Source organism: Idiotropiscis lumnitzeri, chromosome 7, assembly GCF_059441095.1.
Source record: "Idiotropiscis lumnitzeri isolate Australia: NSW breed Sydney's pygmy pipehorse chromosome 7, RoL_Ilum_1.0, whole genome shotgun sequence".
NCBI classification, from domain to species: Eukaryota; Metazoa; Chordata; class Actinopteri; order Syngnathiformes; family Syngnathidae; genus Idiotropiscis; species Idiotropiscis lumnitzeri.
This window is the reverse complement of record NC_142397.1, coordinates 14,733,376-14,750,635: the sequence shown is the minus strand read 5'-3', so window position 1 is coordinate 14,750,635 and position 17,260 is coordinate 14,733,376. Positions and strand designations below refer to the sequence as shown.

Genomic DNA, 17,260 nt, shown 5'->3' with positions numbered 1-17,260 from the left:
GAAATAGTTTGAGCATAAGGAGGCAGATGGAAGTAAATGAGAGCAGCACATTATATCTGGTACGGGGAGAAGAGCGGGATGAGGGATGGAGATCGCGGAAGAGAGGGAGGGAGAGAGAAAGCCTGCTTGGTCTCCCTTGTAATGTATAATGTATCAGAATGGGCATACCAACAGGAAGAAGCATATGAGAAAGGGTGTCATGTGTGAACAAAAGGGCTTATTACATAATATCACCGAGATTATAAAATAAGATTCACTAGTCACAATTTTGTTGATTTATTTTCTTTTTTTTTTTTTTTTTTTTTTTTTTTTTTTTTTTTAAATAAACAAACCTGGAAATGTAAGAGTTCAAATGGTATTGCGGTCACTCAGAAACAACATGCACAAGCTACATGGTTTCATATGCGCTCCTTTGAGACACAAGAGCTGTGAAATGTAGTAGATATTGAATGTTGCAGTTACAACCACTTTAAAAAAAACAAAAAAAAACATGGTAGCGGTGGCCTGGCATGCTGTCAGCTGTCATTGCCATTAGGAGGAATTTATATCCCAGGATTTAAAAGGGTTGGAGAGAATTATGTCACTTGAGATGTTGCTGTAATAGTTGAGTGACAGCACATTATTCAGGGCCACTGGTTACCTTGGGCAAAAATACACTCAACCTTTATCTATATGGAATGTAACGAGCTGAACACACACAGAGGAGCTTCCCACCCATATTTTATGTGAGCAAATTTTGTGCAACGTGGAGCTGGCTTGTGTTTTGCTGCCGAATTGTGAGTTATAACATTGAATGTTGAATTGATGCATCGTAGTGTGTGTTCTGATTCACATTTAGCTTATATCTGTTTAGACTATATTCACAGTTCCAAGTGATACCAAGATGAAAACCAGAAAGCTGTCTATTGCAATTCAGAACCTAAGAGAAGATGGAACACAATCAGAAGCGTTGCACCAACGTGGGATAAAGCCAACGTCTCCAAGATGAAGATGGAAAAAAACACTAGTGTTGAACAACTAGATCAAGAAAACCAACAGTAATATATGACAGACTGAAAGCTAGCGAAACCCCTAAAACAACTTTTCGTGACATCAGCAACAAATTTCCAAAGGGCAGGAGTGAAAAATCACAATCAACTGTTTGCAAATTTTTCATCCAAAGGGAGAAACGTTCTCATTAGAAACTCAAACTCCTCTGTCCACTAGGAGGCAGTGTTGCTGTCTGCATTCAACGAAACAAGTGCTTTCGCCTTTTTAGTTCCAATAAATGGAAATTGAAGAACGGAAAATTGGCCTTTATCTGATGTTTTTATTAGTTTATTTATCCTGAGTCAGGAAACTAAATATGAGCACAATTTGTTTCTCTCAAGCTTCTTTTGTCTTGTCATGGAGGACATCCTTCTGCTGCTATGTTTTTTTCTTCTATGCCGCCGAAGCAGCAGACAGCAAGAATAAGAAGAACGTCTTTGTGTCACGGCAAAATAAAGAAAACAAATTACAGTCGGAATTTTGTTTCCCCAAGTTGAGATGAATAAACACATGCTAAAAGATTAGATAATGGTTTGTTTTTCAATTCAGAAAAAAACGTGAGCTAGCTTGTCACGTTCAATCGAGATCGCAACACTGCCACCTTTCGGACGGAGGAATGGCCTTTCAACACAAGTAAATGTTGAAGCATGTCGTTTGTGTCAAAAAAAGAAATGTGCATGTCCACTGATCCTCAATCGCATATTCGATAATTCAAACACAGTCAGGATAAAAGTACGCACAAAATAAAAAGGTGAAAAATCACAAAAATAATTTTGAATACACGTAATAATCGCAGATGCATTTATGTTAATAATTTGGAGAGACATCTCTCTTCTGAGATAATGGCAGCAGAAGATAAGTCTTTCCTCAAAAAAGAACGCAATACTACTTTCACCTTCGAATGAGAACGTTTCTCGTTAGAATGATGTCACTTGAGGGGCTCCGTAGATGAGCCTAAAAAACGCTGAGGAAACATTTTATGTACTAATGAGGAAAAAATTTAACTTCACTTTAAGAAACTATCCATCATCCCACGCTTACATGCATACTTGCAAGACATGGTGATTATGCCGTTTGCTTTAGCTCGCAGCGACAAAACGAACTCAGAAACATTCTGTTGGCCAAGACTCAACAAAACAGATTGGGAGATCCTAGTCGTTACCAGGGGCAAGATGTGGACGCTTTTATCAGACAAGCCAAGTCGATTTATCTTTCAATATCAGATGCAAAAGTTCTCTTCAGTGCTAAAATAAAGGAAATGTTTCATTATTTTCGGAGGGGAGTGTGGGAGGACGCTGGAGTATCCAAAGCGAGCCTACAGAAACATAAACACTATCAAAACATGTGAAAAATATCGGATTCAAAACATTGATCCCATCAGGACCAAGTCTTCCTGCTGATTGCGAGCTTAAAATTGTTGGTAACAGAGTAACATTACAGACTGCCTATTTAGAAACAAACAAGCGCTACCTCAGTACAATCATGAAATGTAAAAAAAAAAAAAAAAAAAAAAAACCAACAATAACAGTCCAGTGTTTGAGATTCAACCCTCGTTGAAATACAGAAAAATGAGGCAGACCAAAAACGGGTGATTGCGGAATTATCAAACTGTGGTTTAATCCAAAGCTTCAGGCACACATTACAGCAAAAGTGTTTGTTTTGCGAGCACCGAATAGATGAAAGCAAGTGTGCCACCTCTTAAGACATCAGTTCAGTTTGTTCCTCCACAAGGGCAAGACTTAAAGAAAGCTGAATGGCGCCATCAAAGACTTAACCTGGCCTATTTCTTTTGAAAGCTTTCAAAGAATCTCTCTCCATATTGACTTTGATGTCAGAAAAGACCCGAAATCACCGAAAAGGTCAACACCTGTGAGCTTTGATTGTGTGGAACAAAAGAAGGCAGAACAACAACGGGAAGGAATCATCAGTAGTAACACTTTCTGCACGTACACATATATGAACATGGATGTAAATTCAAAGGACATGGGTGCAGTCATGCTTCAATAAGTGCATATATAAACAGTACAAACAGTAAATCGCTGCCAGACACCCTGCTAGCATTTTTTTTTTTTTTTACTTGACTGGAAAGTAAAGCAAAGAGAAAAAAATACAAGAACGACCACAAGATGGAAAGGAAGAGACAGAGACAAAGAGCCTCTGGGGAGTTATCTCTGGGGAGTGTGTAGGTGTGTGCGTGCGTGTGGGTGTGTAACGCAGGGTTTGAGAGGAGTGGTGTGAAAAGTCATCAGAAGGGGTCATTGATAACAAAAGCTATGCAGAAAATGGGCCCAATGACTTTCAACAAAAATATCACTGCGTTTAGGAAGAAAATACAAAGTGTCTTCATTGCATTTGTATGCTAAAATGACTTCACTGAGTTGAATATAAAGACAAGACCCGATAGAGCACGCGACAGCACCCTGCCGATGTAACGTGTACGTGGTGGCCGTATTGATGAGGCAAGTTCCCATCAGAAGCCACTGAGATCGGTTGGAGGATAAATAGTAACTTCCTATAAACGTTATTGGCCCACTGCCCGACAGTGACAAAAACGTAATTATTGCACTTTCAAACGTTTTACGAGTGTCTATAGTTGTCATATGCACATATCAAGAGTCAAATTTCATTTTCATTATATTTATATTTTTTTCCCTTAAAATGTTGCGCTTTGAATTGATGAGTTGTCATTGTCTATACTCATAAATAAATGACAACTTTGTGAGCATTCATACGGAACCTGCTGCTCAGTACGTTCCTTTGCGATAACAAGCAAGAGTCAAGGACAACTTTTGTGTCGTTGTTTGGGAACAGGGGTTTATGGCCTCTTTTTCACTGTGTGTGTTAAAATGTCCCAAATTAGCATAGGTTCTCTCCATGGAGAATCGGGAATTCAGGGGTGGGAATGGCTCAACAAACTGAAGGTGATTCATTTGACGGATTAAAAAAAAAAAAAAGTGGCATGCAGCTTGAATACAGCATCAAAAGTTGTACACTGGGTTGTTTGATAGTCTCATTGAAATGCATTAAAGGCAAGCCTCAGTGACGATACACTTAGAAGTAAACAAGATTGGCTGCAGACTACACCTGCGCATTTCATTTCATCTCAACTTTATTTACAGAGCACTTTAAAACAACCATTGCTGCATACAAAGTGCGGTGCATGGGGCATAGTGTGTCATACAACAACAAAGACAGTTAAAATAATGAATCAATAACAAAAACAAAAATGACCAAAAAACAATTGAGAGTGTCATGCTGAGTCAAAACCCAAAACATGAAAATGTATTTGAAGACGAGATTTAAAGATGGGTGTAGAAATGGCTTGCATGATTAACGTTTAATGAGAGGTCATTCCAAAGAGAAGGCCCGGCACCGGAAAAGGTTTGATCCCATTTCAGCCTCCACTTAGTCCTAGGTACCTTCACTAGCGCCTGACCCGCTGACCTGAGGGCCTGTGCAGATGTGTAGAGATGGAGGAGCCCACCGAGAGGTAAGGTCAAGATAATGATTTGAAAAGATGTAAATCAATCTTGAAAAAGAACTCAAAAATGTTCAAGGAGCCAGTGAAGGGACGCGAGAGTTGGAGTTCTGAGGTCCTTCCTTCAAGTTCGGAGACAAGCAGCCGCATTTTGGACCAACTGGAGGTGCTTGAGGGAGGATTGGCTGACTCCAAAATAAAGTTCATTACAGTAATCCAGTTGAGATGTGACAAAGTCATGGATTTCAAAATTTCAAAATGCAGTTGTGAGAGGAGGGGCTTCACTTAAACCTAAAATGAAAAAGCTCCAAGGGCCAATGGGACCAAACACAAAATTGTGTGTGGGACTCAGCGCAACCAAGGCTAACACAAATAGTTCTGTTGGTCAAATCGGGTCTAAACCACTCAAGATTGCTACCACTACTGCCCACCTGGTTCTGCAAATGTGTCAACAGAATACCGTGGCCAACCGTATCAAGCACTGCAGTTGGATCCAACAAAACAAAACACACATATCCTCCAGTGTCATGAGCCAGGAAGATGCCATTAAAATCTCCTAACAGGGCTGACTCTGTGCTATGCATCATCTTAAAACCTGACTGGAAAACCTCCATGACCTTATATTGATCCAAGAAAGAGTTCAACTGCACCACTTTTTCCAGAGTTTTAGAAATATAAGGCAGCTTGGAAATGGGTTTGGAATTTGACAGCACACCTTGATCATGGCCAGGTTTCTTGAGCCGGTGTTACAACCCATCCAAACACAAAAAGTCTCCAAAATCAAGCCACTAAACCGGAGTAGATCTATTTGTGACTGAAATGTGGTCTGAGCAAAAGGCCCATGGAATGGAAAACATTTATGACCCATTCATATGCAATACATGTTTAATGTGTAATAACTATGGAATAAAACATATTCTTGCTGTTATCCCAATGCTCACGCTATATAACGGTAAAATATTTTTATGTGACTTGCTTTACTCAACAGAGCAATTTTATCACTTCCTACTTTCGCACAATTGTATATAAACTTGGTGCCACAAGTTCGTCTGCTCTCAGAAGCATTTTCTAAGGATGCATTGTATGTAATTGGTGTACCGTTTACATTTTGTTCAATCCACCAAAGGAAACTCCCGGACATCTTCACTCAAATATATCAGTGTGGTCTATGTGCACCTCATTATCTCTGCAAAGATCCTTCCTCTCTCATACCATGTTCTGCTTCGCTGCACTATTTTTGTAATAATATAATAATGGGCACTTAAAACACTAATTCTATTTGCCTGTAGGGGCATTTGTGTATTACTATTATCTATTAAAGTACACACGTCTATGGTCACCATCTTTCAATACAGCACATTTCCTTGTCCCTTGTCCAACCTGTCACTTTATTGGTGCTCCTAAGGGCGTTGTGATGGTATCGTATTGGACCGCCATTTGCCTTCAGAAGTGCTGCTTTTACACTACATGGTTCAAGTGACACAATTCATATTTCAGACGCAATTCACATATGCATCATGGCAGCAGAAAGAGAAAAAAAAGGTGTGAGTCACGAGGCAGAAACCGAATGCTATGTTTAAACTATGTTCCTGGCGGACATCGCACCCCCGTTTTTCCAAAATCTACTGCGTTGTGGATTTGGGCCATTTTCTTTTCAAAATTTTGGGACACATTTGTGCCCTTGGCAGACTCAAATGAAGCTCTCCCGCTAGACCAGGTGATATTTCTCCTCCCATACTGTGCACGCAGTTTCAGGCCAGGCCTTGTAAACCGTCACACTTCGGGATGCACCATGATTGAATGCGGTTGCCACACACTCTAGCTTGCCATGAGAACGGTGACAAAGCGTGGTAAAACTTGAAAGCACCATGAAATGCAGGGGAAATTTATATGCTTTCCCTCCTACGCCAGAGCACCTCCAAGTTTTGTTATGCCCTATTACGTGACGTCAGGTTTTGTTGCATTCATCAAGTTTTACTATGGCCAACTATGTTTCTCAAGCACCGCGACTGGCAATTTTTTTGACAGCAGAAAATCTGGCCGGACATTTATGCGGTCATGGCCCATCATATTTGGCTTTGCCGCCCGGTCTATTCTGTTCTTCATGGTGGCCTGAAACGTGATTGCCATGACTTCCCGGAAAATAATACAGTATACACATACAGAGAGGATTCAGAGCCCATCAAATTGTAATTGTAAATAAACTGCGATGTTTATTTAAAAATGTCAGCATGCAACACAGCACAGTGTGCATTAATTGTTGAATTTATTGACGGGATTCACAATGTAATAATGGTATAACCTATTTATCAAAGATTTATTGCAATATTTTGGTTTTGTTTGAACTACATAACTCTATAGTTTACCCAAGAATAAGTCAAATGTAATCTATTCTAGTAAATTCCCATGGAGAGAATCTGAATATTTTGCAGCACAAGTCTTTCCCTGATTTGTCAGAATTAGAACATCTTAAATGAAAATGGAAACTTTTTCATGGATGGAGTTATTTTGATTCTTAGTGGCTCACTAAGCAGCCATGGCTGAAGGAAGAAAAAATGTGAAGCCTCGTCATTCGTCACATCAGCGTGCATGCAATCACTGAAACATATCACAGCGTGGTTTCAAAGATGAATGGACAAGCTGATCAAAGGAGGAAAACATTTCAATTAGGACTGGTTTAGTATGCCCATCAGTCGGGTAACCTGTGCCACTATCGGTTGCCAGGCAACCTTCTCTTTGGATGAAACACCTGCCCTTTATGTATCAGACCATCTCTGCACCTACTCTTTGGATGGAACACCTGCCCTTCATTTGTATCAAAGTATCACAGCAACCTCTTTCTGTCAACTTCTTCGTGTCTGGGCTGCTGGGATTTCATGCGTGGAAATTGGCGGAAATTTTCCCCATTCTGTACGTGTCATCGGAGTAATAAATAGAGCAACATTGTGCAATATTGTACTGATGTGCATTTTCTAACTGAAGGCATTAAAATGCCCCTGAATGTCCTGAATGCAGCCTGTCAGTTTGCTTTATCTCTGTGTGAGTCAATCAATAAGAGCAATCAATAACAAAAAACCCTGCAGTCAAGACAAGAATGACTGAGACAAAAAAAAAACAGTCTGCATTCTACTTGAGGACAAAAACAATGCAAAAAGATATTATTAGAACATATTACACCGTCACTCAGCAGGTATAACACAAACATGATCTAGCTTGAGAGATAAAATGAAATGATCAATGGGGAAAAAAAATATGCAAACATACTGTGAAAGTAGGGCGGGAAAAAAAAAGGCAATTCATGTTTACAATCGACACGTGTGATTTTAATCACATTGGTTAAGGGTTTTAGGGCCTGTTTGATTGAAATCAAATATGGTTCTCTTGATACTGGCTGTCATTTTAATCTCTTGCTTCTTATCAGCGGCGGCTTCAATGAATATCAATCGTAGAACGCAACTTGCAAAGTCTCTAAACAGTGGAACAGACGTGAGATGCACTTTGACCCTCTCAGCGTCCGGGAGTACAATCATGTTGATGACAAACCTTTCCCCCAAAGTCAGTTAGTCTCTTGGTTACAACGGATCATTTCATTACTGAAAGAAACTGTACAAAAGCAACACACTAGCATACATGTGTCAGAGGTACACACTTTAATGCATGGATGTGTGCGTGTGTGTCTTCGTGCATGTGTGTCAACAGTGCTTCGAGATAAGAAAGCTGACAGGAGCTTCTGGAGCCAAAGCTGGGGCCCTTGGAAGCTGTCAGCCTCATTTCCTGGTCACACCTGCAGACATGCACGCACATGCACACACACGTGCACGCAAAAGGCAACAAGTTATTAAATATCGCGTTTATCTCATTATTCCCGTCACATTGTAACTCAATAATCGTTACTTATTCCAAACCTCCTGTCTTGGCTCATTAGAGAAATAAATTTGCAATATTTGAAGCCAAACTGAAGTTATTTTCTTTCTTCATATTTGGTCTACTTTACAAGGTGCAGTGCAGTAATCGTTTTTCGCGGTTAATTGGGAGCGGAACTGTCCGGGAAAAATGAAACACCGCGAGGTCGAGGTTGAGTTTTTATTTTTACTTACGGGGGATTTATGCCTCTATAATACAGTTGCAACTTGCCTGAAATGGTTCACAACTATCTAAATACGTGTTACACGACTAATTCAACTTTAAAAATGCAACATGTAGAATAAATGCCAAGCTGCAGCCTGCGAGAGGAACGTGCTTACAGACTGGTGAAAATGTTTCTCAGTCAAAACATCTATCTGCTATTACAGGCTTGCATTATTTGTTTCCAAAGTTCTGCAGGAGCTGTCAGTGACTTTTAGTCGATGTTTGACCTCAAATTGGTCTTTGGCACGAAGCGAGCGAAGTAGCGATTGAAGGTAATGCTGGCGATTGAAGGTAATGCTGGTGGTGGCTTACACTAGTACTTCTTCCTTCAACAAGTGTCAAAATGCTTTCGATTTCTTAAAGCATTCAAGCATTCATTCTTTCTCAATTTGACTCTAACGGAAAAAAAAAAAAAATTGACGGAAAAAGCTCATGAACACGCGGGTCAGCGACCTTACTTGACAACATTTGTATGATTTTATTGTATTTTATTTATTATGATTTTAAAAGTCATGCTCAAGCTCTGTCAAGATGATGATTGGCGATGACAAGTTGTGAAGTAGTCATTGTTCAATTCCTTCAAACGTGTAAATTTACTGCCCCCTCAAGATAACTCAACACGCAGCCGATAATGTCAAAACAGCTGGCAACAAATGCCAGTACACCTTAAGCTCAAAATGTCCCCATTGAACCCAATGTGTCCATATTTTTTCTTTCGCTTGGGCCTCACAGACCGATGCTAGAATCAGCTTCTATTCCTCCATGACATCACAGAGCTACTGGGTGTAACAGATCTTGTGTGACTTTACCTTCCATTTGGCGATAGCCCCAAGAACGCTCAATAGAGTTCGACAGTGCACGTTGGAATAACATTATCGATTAATCGCCGAGGCCGTGTTTTTGTCGAGAAACAATTCTTGTTTTCAGCTCCTCCTCAGAGAGTTCTCAGCCATGAGGTGTCATGTTAAAAATTCAGTGACCACAATGAGAGATTGTGAGATCAATAACACCAAATTCACACACCTGCTCCCCATTGATACCAAGTAACTCTAATGCTGGGGCGATATGGAAAAAACATTTTCTTCTATGTCACGTAAACATCTTCAATCAGAACGGCCAGGCTCTGTCCGGTCTGCGCATGCTCTGCCTTGACGCTAATTCAGAGTGACTCAAGCCTACCACTTATATTTATTTATGACTTGCACATGTGTAATTTGCTCTCACCTCTGTTGGAAATATTCACAAATATGTGAGTGTGTTAACATTTGCAAGATGCTGTCTATGTGATTGTCCACGTTCTCATCCCATGTACTATCATTAGGCCGATCAAAAAAAAAAAAAAATAAATAAATAAAAAATATCACAACCCCATCTGGCCCCTTCACTGCATTAGTGGAACGGGAGAGAGCTATTTTAATTGCGGCAAGACCACCTTAGATATGTTTGAATCTGATGGTAAATTGCGGCGAGGGTAACTTTGCTATTCAACTATGATTACTTTTTAATTACATAAACGCTATGCTTTGCTTTTAACTCCTCGCTTCAAGATGAAAATAAAACGACTCTTATACATCCTTCCCGGGAAGCCATTGTTACATTAACACGTCTTCAATCAAAATACGCACATTGCAAACCAGTCACATAATCTGAATATATTTTAAAGTAAACGCACACTAAATGAAGTAATGGCTTTAAAAAGATTCTGTAGCTAAAGCTGTCAACAGTCCTCAGTGGAATGTTTTTATGTTTTGCTTCCGTGCTGATGCGCTTTTTTTTTTTTAAAACTATTATTCCTGAAATGGAACATGTACAGTTTTGATTAAACAACGACAAAATACATGCAAATCTGAAAAGCTTTTTGTTGAAGTGTTGATATTCCGTGGATAAACAAGTACAAACACACCGGGGTTCCTCTCTGCCTTTTCTTTCGCTTACATTATCTGCCTCTTCCGCCTCTGTCACTTTTCTCGCTCTGAATATTTTAGTATTGATGAGGCCATTACTGATGATAACACAACATTGTCAGCATCTTTTCTTCTGCTGTCAAATAGACACACAAATAAATGCCCACTCATCTGGAGTCAGGTTACAATCGCTGCTTGTTGTGTACTTTAAATGCATTTGTGCATGCCGCATATGTTTTTTATCTGTGCGTGGGTGTGTGTGTGCGTGGGTGTGTGTGGATGGATGAGGGCGGGGGGCGGGGTTATTCCAGGCAGTAATCCAGTAAATAATGATAGTTTATGAGGCCTTTTATATACACACCTAGAGGCATGAGAACATCGCATCAGTTGGTGGCTAAAATGATGAAAATGACCACAAAACATTTGAATTGAACTCAAGTACCAACCGCTGCCAACAAACTGGAGATCCAAGCAAAAACCATATGTATGTAATTCTTGAAATTGCAGCCAGTTGCATCAATCCGTTTTAAAAAAAGGCAACGATTACAACACACGGTAACGGCGTATTTTGGAATGTGCTTTAAATTGGCTGCCTTTCTGCATACCATATGCATCTCATGAAATATTCAAATGGCATAAAAACTGTTGGGATTGCCAACATAGAACACATGTAACATTGGCTCCTAAGGAGAACAACGGCATATTTCCTGATGACCTTCAGCGTCTGATAGTCCAAGCAACTCATGCTCAAAGGGAGCAGGTAAGATCAGCTACTGAAACTAATTGTAACGTCAGACCTGGCACATTTCATTATTCGTCAGCAAATCTGCTTGTTTCGGGGCGGGAGCTGCTGCCGAAACTTGATACTGAGCAATCCCCAAAACGTACGTGGTAAACTAGGGCAACGCGAAGAGAACACCAGGGGTTATTGAAAAATCCTAGAATAGAGACATCAGACCAGGCTGAGGAAGCCTCATAAGCATACAGTATTTACAGAGAGTGAAAGACGTTTGATCACCCTCGTGCTTTGATCGCGACAGCTCACCTGAATCAGAGCAGATGCCTCCATTCATTTCGGAGCAGGTGCTTCACGGGAGAATTTCAAGCAGCCCAAATTGTATTCGCCAGCAGGAGGGATTTATTTTAACATTATGTTTAACACCTTGCCTTGACATTGTCAACATGTGCCTCTGAGGAAGAGCGGGCCAGCGTAACAAAAATAAAAAATGAACTTGTCCTCAACAATGACGATCAACACCAACCACACCAAATGGTTATGTCATACTGCTGTTGGCACATCCACGAGGACACCTTCGCCATTGCAAAGACGCGAGGTGAAAATGAAATGTGGATTTTGCGACATAATAGGGCCTACTTTTCTATGACATGACTGATTGGAAATATATGTTGTAGATCCTCCCACTCACACACTGATACACCAGTCCAATAGCCAGACCTTTGACCCTTGAGGACCATTATATCTCTCACTCATGTTAAGTAGTGAAGAAATTAGCTGAGATCTGAGTCAACATTCATAACAAGCTACAATACAACATAAAATATGTGTTCAGATATACTTGATGATATAATGACCGTATAAACATGTAGGTATGCATGTATGACAGTATAGGTATTTATGAACTTGCACACTTTTTTGCCGTTAGAGTAGAACACCTCCAAATCCAATAATTGCAACTACAGGGTAGGCCCCTTGGAACAGAGTCAGGACATAAATCCTCAAATTGTAACTCGTGAGTCCAACTGTAAAATCTATTTTACAACAGAAATTTAAAGCCCTATGTATAAATGGTTGGCAATAATATTGGATTGCAGTTAAAAGCCTGAGGTAGCGTACAGCAGCGTAACAAAGTACAAATACTTTATTACTGTACTTGCGTCGATTTTTCAGCTACTTTTATTTGAAAATTCATACCTACTCCTTAATTTGTCTCTCTGTGCGTCCTCAGCGGAAGACACCGTAAAAAAAAGGTATAACTAGAGAAAGGTAAAGTCAACCGTGGGTGAGCTCTTAATTGATTGAGATCACATGGTGAGTGATTTCCAACAAGGGTGCTGTGAGAAAGCATCAGGGGTGCCGTGGGAAATCATCCAATTGGAATTTATTCGTCCGAAAGTATTTTTTTTACATGCAAATATATAAAATATATTAGCTCATTTACAGCAGAGGTCGCCAACTTCCGTCCATGAGGGCCCATATCCTGTGTGCTTTAGATGTGTCCCTCCTGCAACAAACCTGATTTAAATGATCAGCTCATCAGCAAGTTCTGCTGAAGTCTGATAACAATCGGGTTCACTGGAATCTTGCCATTTATACGACAGAAAAAAATAATGGCTACTCGTGGCTATGTGTTCCTATTAAACAGGTCCAGATTTCACATTGAGTCAATTTATAAGTGAGACGAGATCATTATTTCAGCAGTTTTCATGTTTTATTTGTGTGTTTTTTAATTTATTACAATGACTGTCCATCTTATGACAATGACTTCTCAGTTGTTTGTTTGCTCTGAGGTGAACGTAATGCTTTTCCTTGACATTCACTGTAAGAATTCAATGTTCTTACTAAAGAAGGATTCTTTCCAAGTTAACACATATATCAATTATGAATTTATTCTTTAAATGTGCAGCTCATATAGATGAATTATAGCATACTATAAAGAGATCAAAGAACATTGCATACAAGTGAAAATGACTGGTATCAAAAAAATATAGGGGTGGCTTTGGCCACCCCTGGCCACCACGTAGCTCAGCCCCTGTGAGTAAAAAAACATTGACAGCAACGTCGCAGAGGAATGTGATCCAAAGAGCATGAACGACAATGGCAACAGATTCAACTCGACCGAGTTGGTTTTCTTGGCTACAAGAATGAACAATTGACTTGTGTCTTATGCCATCTTAAAAACCAATGAGCTTAGTGTAAAAAAATATATAATTAAATTAAAGAAAAAAAGCTCTGTCTTTTAAAAAAAAAAAGTGTATTGTTTCCAGGTGATTTCATTTTTAAATTTGCATTTTCAACCGTTTCAGAATGTCAAAGCTATGGCAGCACACTGTTTTGATAGTTTTCCCTTAATATGTGACATGTGATGTGATATTTTTTTCTTCTCTGTACGAGTAATAGTACGAGTTAATGAAAACGTTTTTTTCTTATGGTGCCAGTTATCAAAATATCCAATTACTTTGATTGCATTTAAGTATGATTCCGAATGAGTACTTCTACTTGAATCGGTCCTTTTATTAAACAACTATCTGTAGATGAACTTAAGAACAGAGTGCAAGTACTTTTGCCACCTCTGGAACAGTCGGCCTACTGAGATTTCGACGTAAAGGGTATTATTGAACCACTAGCCCGCAGGACTCACGGGAGTGATAAAGTCACATAGCAGACGCTGTGGGAATATTTGAGAAGTGATAACGTGTGATGTGGAGGGCTTATGGGGCTGACAGCTGCTCTCACAGCGCACATGGTGCTGCTGTCAAGGGGGAATAATGACAGCCAGCCGGCAGATCCAACTCAACACTCCACCACCACCAGGAGCCATGTGCTTCCCCGGCCGCCTCCTTGGGCTAGTCTGAGGAAGTAGCGGCGACACACAAACACAAACATCGTTTGTGGCTGACTTACATGTCGGTGGATGGCGGTTGGCTACGGCAGAGCAGCGCGTGTCCGCACGCTTGTCCCATGGCGCATCGTGCCTCGCCACCGCGCTCGACCCAAAACAGCTGCAGTCGTGGAAAGGGAAGCGAAGGGTGGAGGGGCGGTGGACGATGCGCGGATGGGTGTGTTTGTGTGTCGTCCTCGCTTTATCGCCTGCTCGCCGGTGTCCGCTGCTTCTCAGAGGCTGACGTCTCTCCAGCGCGGGGAAGGGAGGCTTAATCGAGACAGGGTAAGTGATACTTGAACGCGTGTGCATTGGGACATCATGAGGCGAGAGAGAGAGAGCTAGAGAGATGAGAGAGAGAGGGAGTGACGTTCATGGCCACATGGAAGCATCAACAACCCGCCACTCCGCTGTCATTCCACAGCCACTCACTTGTGATGAAATACATAGAACACGCCACACACGCGCAGACGAGCGCCTCATCGAGTTAATTCTTGCCTGGAGTTTTAAAGTGTGACAATTGCAACCTTCTGTAATTCTAAATTCACAAATGTGGGTCAGGACTTGAACGTCTCCCTACTAGGCAGTCTTATCTGCTCGTGCCAGCAGCTTTTCATTAAACCACATGTTGCACTTGACTCACACTTGAGTGTGTGTCAATTATGCAGTTCAAAGGTCCAACGGTGCCTCTCTTTATGGTCTCTCCACCACATACACACTTAACAAAACAGCACTCATTTACGGACTGACTCTTATGAAAAAGAAACTCTGGGATACAGAAACAAAGGTTCTCAAGGGTCACCCTGAGATACACAGTTCCCTATTGTTGCAATTTTATGGTGGTTATATAAAAACAATAAAATATAGATATACAGTTTATTATTTGAAAATAATCCATGAAAACATATGCCTGCCACTCTGGTGACATGAAGGGCCGGTACGGGGCCAGTCCACACCAGTGAAGGACTACCACACGGTTTCACTCTTGCAGCCGCGTTGGGATTATTTCTCCAAGACTGGGCGAGGTCCCTCCCAGTGGCTCATCAGTTTGTAAAACAGGTCCATCCTCTTCATCAGACTGCAGACTCATACCTGTGCACCAGCAACAAAGTCAACAACTGCCCTTGCCAACGGGAGTCGCACAATCTCTTTTGACAGATGCACACGTGCACTATGCAAAGCTGCTCCCATAGCCTACCAAAGAAGTCCAAACTAAGTTCATTCTACACTTCTGGCCTAGGAGAAAGTCCAATAACCAGAACCACAGGCGTGCCAAGCATGAGGGCTGCAGAAGTGCATTTAGATGACACATTTATGGCTCTCCAATACGCCCAGACAACCAGAGGTAGGTGTAGGTCCCAGTTCCACTGTTTGCGAGCTTGGTGGCCAAGGTTATACCAGCCATCGGCAAACTTCTCCAAAGATGCTGCTGTAAAGGGGGCCTGGGAGGGCCGGATCGGTCCTATTTGGCAGGTGCAGAGGGCACAACAGTGCACATAAAACTCCACGTCTTAACGACAGTCAGAACAGCAGAACCAGGAGCAGAGATGCTGAAGTGGCCAGCCCTTGCCGAACCATGGACCAGCTGTGTTGACCAGCATCGTTGAACATAACTACAAAATACACACATGTTGAAAGTGCATTTCGGGACACCTTATTGAGAAATTGAGGATGACGATAACGGCATGAAGAAAAATAAAGTAAAATTTGTTATTCCTTGGACTTCATTTGGAGAGCCAGGAAAAAGCTGGAACTTGCATTAGTGCCTAAAGATTACTTTTGTGCCGCACTGAAAATAAATGTCACATTGTTTCAGATGAGTTTGAAACTTTAAAAGCATATTGCAAAGCAAGACTTCTCACAAGAGACTGACCTGCATTGTAATTGTTTACAGTAAATGTGTGACGGTGGCATACTGTACTTGTCCCTTCCCTTTGGTTTCCAAGTAGAAATGGTGCAAGGTAAAGATGTGCTGAATATGAATGCATGTGCCTAATATGAAGGTTTCTCATGCATCTTGGGCCAATAATGTGTTTTCCAACTAAGTTCTACTTTCTGTGAAGTCTTACTTAGTCCGACTTAAATAAATTCCCCTCGTAATGCTATCATTTATGACACCGCAGCTGGAGAAATATTATAGAGAGATACATTTATGTACTACGGAGTGTTGGATCACTTCGACTCACGAATGAATTTCTCATGAAAGGTCAGTCGTGAAAATGGCCTTGCAAATATGAGTATATGCAATCAAATCCACACTTATCCCTCCCTCGGCAACTGTGGGTTAATAAAAAAAAAAACAAGAATATATATTTTAGATTTTCGAACGGTCGCCGGGAACGACTGTCTGGTGTCGATTTCCGCGTAACGCCGCCCTGTCACAATTGGTAATCGAATTACAGGACACGTTCTTACCACCAATGTGAGGCCTGCTCATTGTATTCAACTTGTCATCTGATTGGCTATCGCAACTGTCTATCAACTGGGAGAGCCATTTACTCACGAGGAACAGAAGCGCGCACGGAAGAATCTCAAGTCTATTATTATTAGTAGTATTATGAAATCTGCCTGGCAACACAAGATAGCTGAACTCTGATTGTCTGACACACTCAGACAACATAAAACCGAAGTCCGCCCATAGAGGTGTTGTCGCATAGTCGCCTGATTAGACCTCAAAGTGTAGTTGAATGACAGCTCCGTTTCTCTTAGGTTCGTATTGTTGCACCTGATAATCGTCATCTTCATCATCTTCTCAGTATGAAGACTGGGATCCCCCACTCGTTCCCCGTATTCCTCCTCCTAACTTCAGCTTGAGTGGAGAAGTAATCAGCTAATCAGCCGTAATTGCGCACACCTGAGCTGAGGCCTGCCGTTAATGTTGCCGGTGTTCAGTGTCAACTTCTTTTACCCACATTTTCGCATGGGAAATTAATACAGTCACCGATTGTTTTGGTCAGCTGCTTGCAAGACTTCTGGCGCTGCTTTTGGCAAAATGTCGAGTTTTGGTGGGCAGCGGTCTATTGGCAGGTTTTCGGTGGTGCCATATTCTTTCCTTTTGATTTGATGGTGCTCCTTGAGGTCTTTTTTTTTGTACTCAATCT

General features: G+C 41.1%; 1 protein-coding gene across 1 annotated transcript in view; it reads right to left on the bottom strand.

Annotated features, from left to right (window-relative positions):
• Positions 1-15,237, bottom strand: part of pde2a (phosphodiesterase 2A) — a 155,622-nt gene extending 140,385 nt beyond the window's left edge. Inside the window, exon 1 of the mRNA XM_088300870.1 lies at positions 14,183-15,237. Coding sequence (XP_088156996.1) covers positions 14,183-14,241 — 59 coding nt within the window. The 5' untranslated portion in view covers positions 14,242-15,237. The remainder of the gene's footprint in view (positions 1-14,182) is intronic.
• Positions 15,238-17,260: the final 2,023 nt, after the last annotated feature.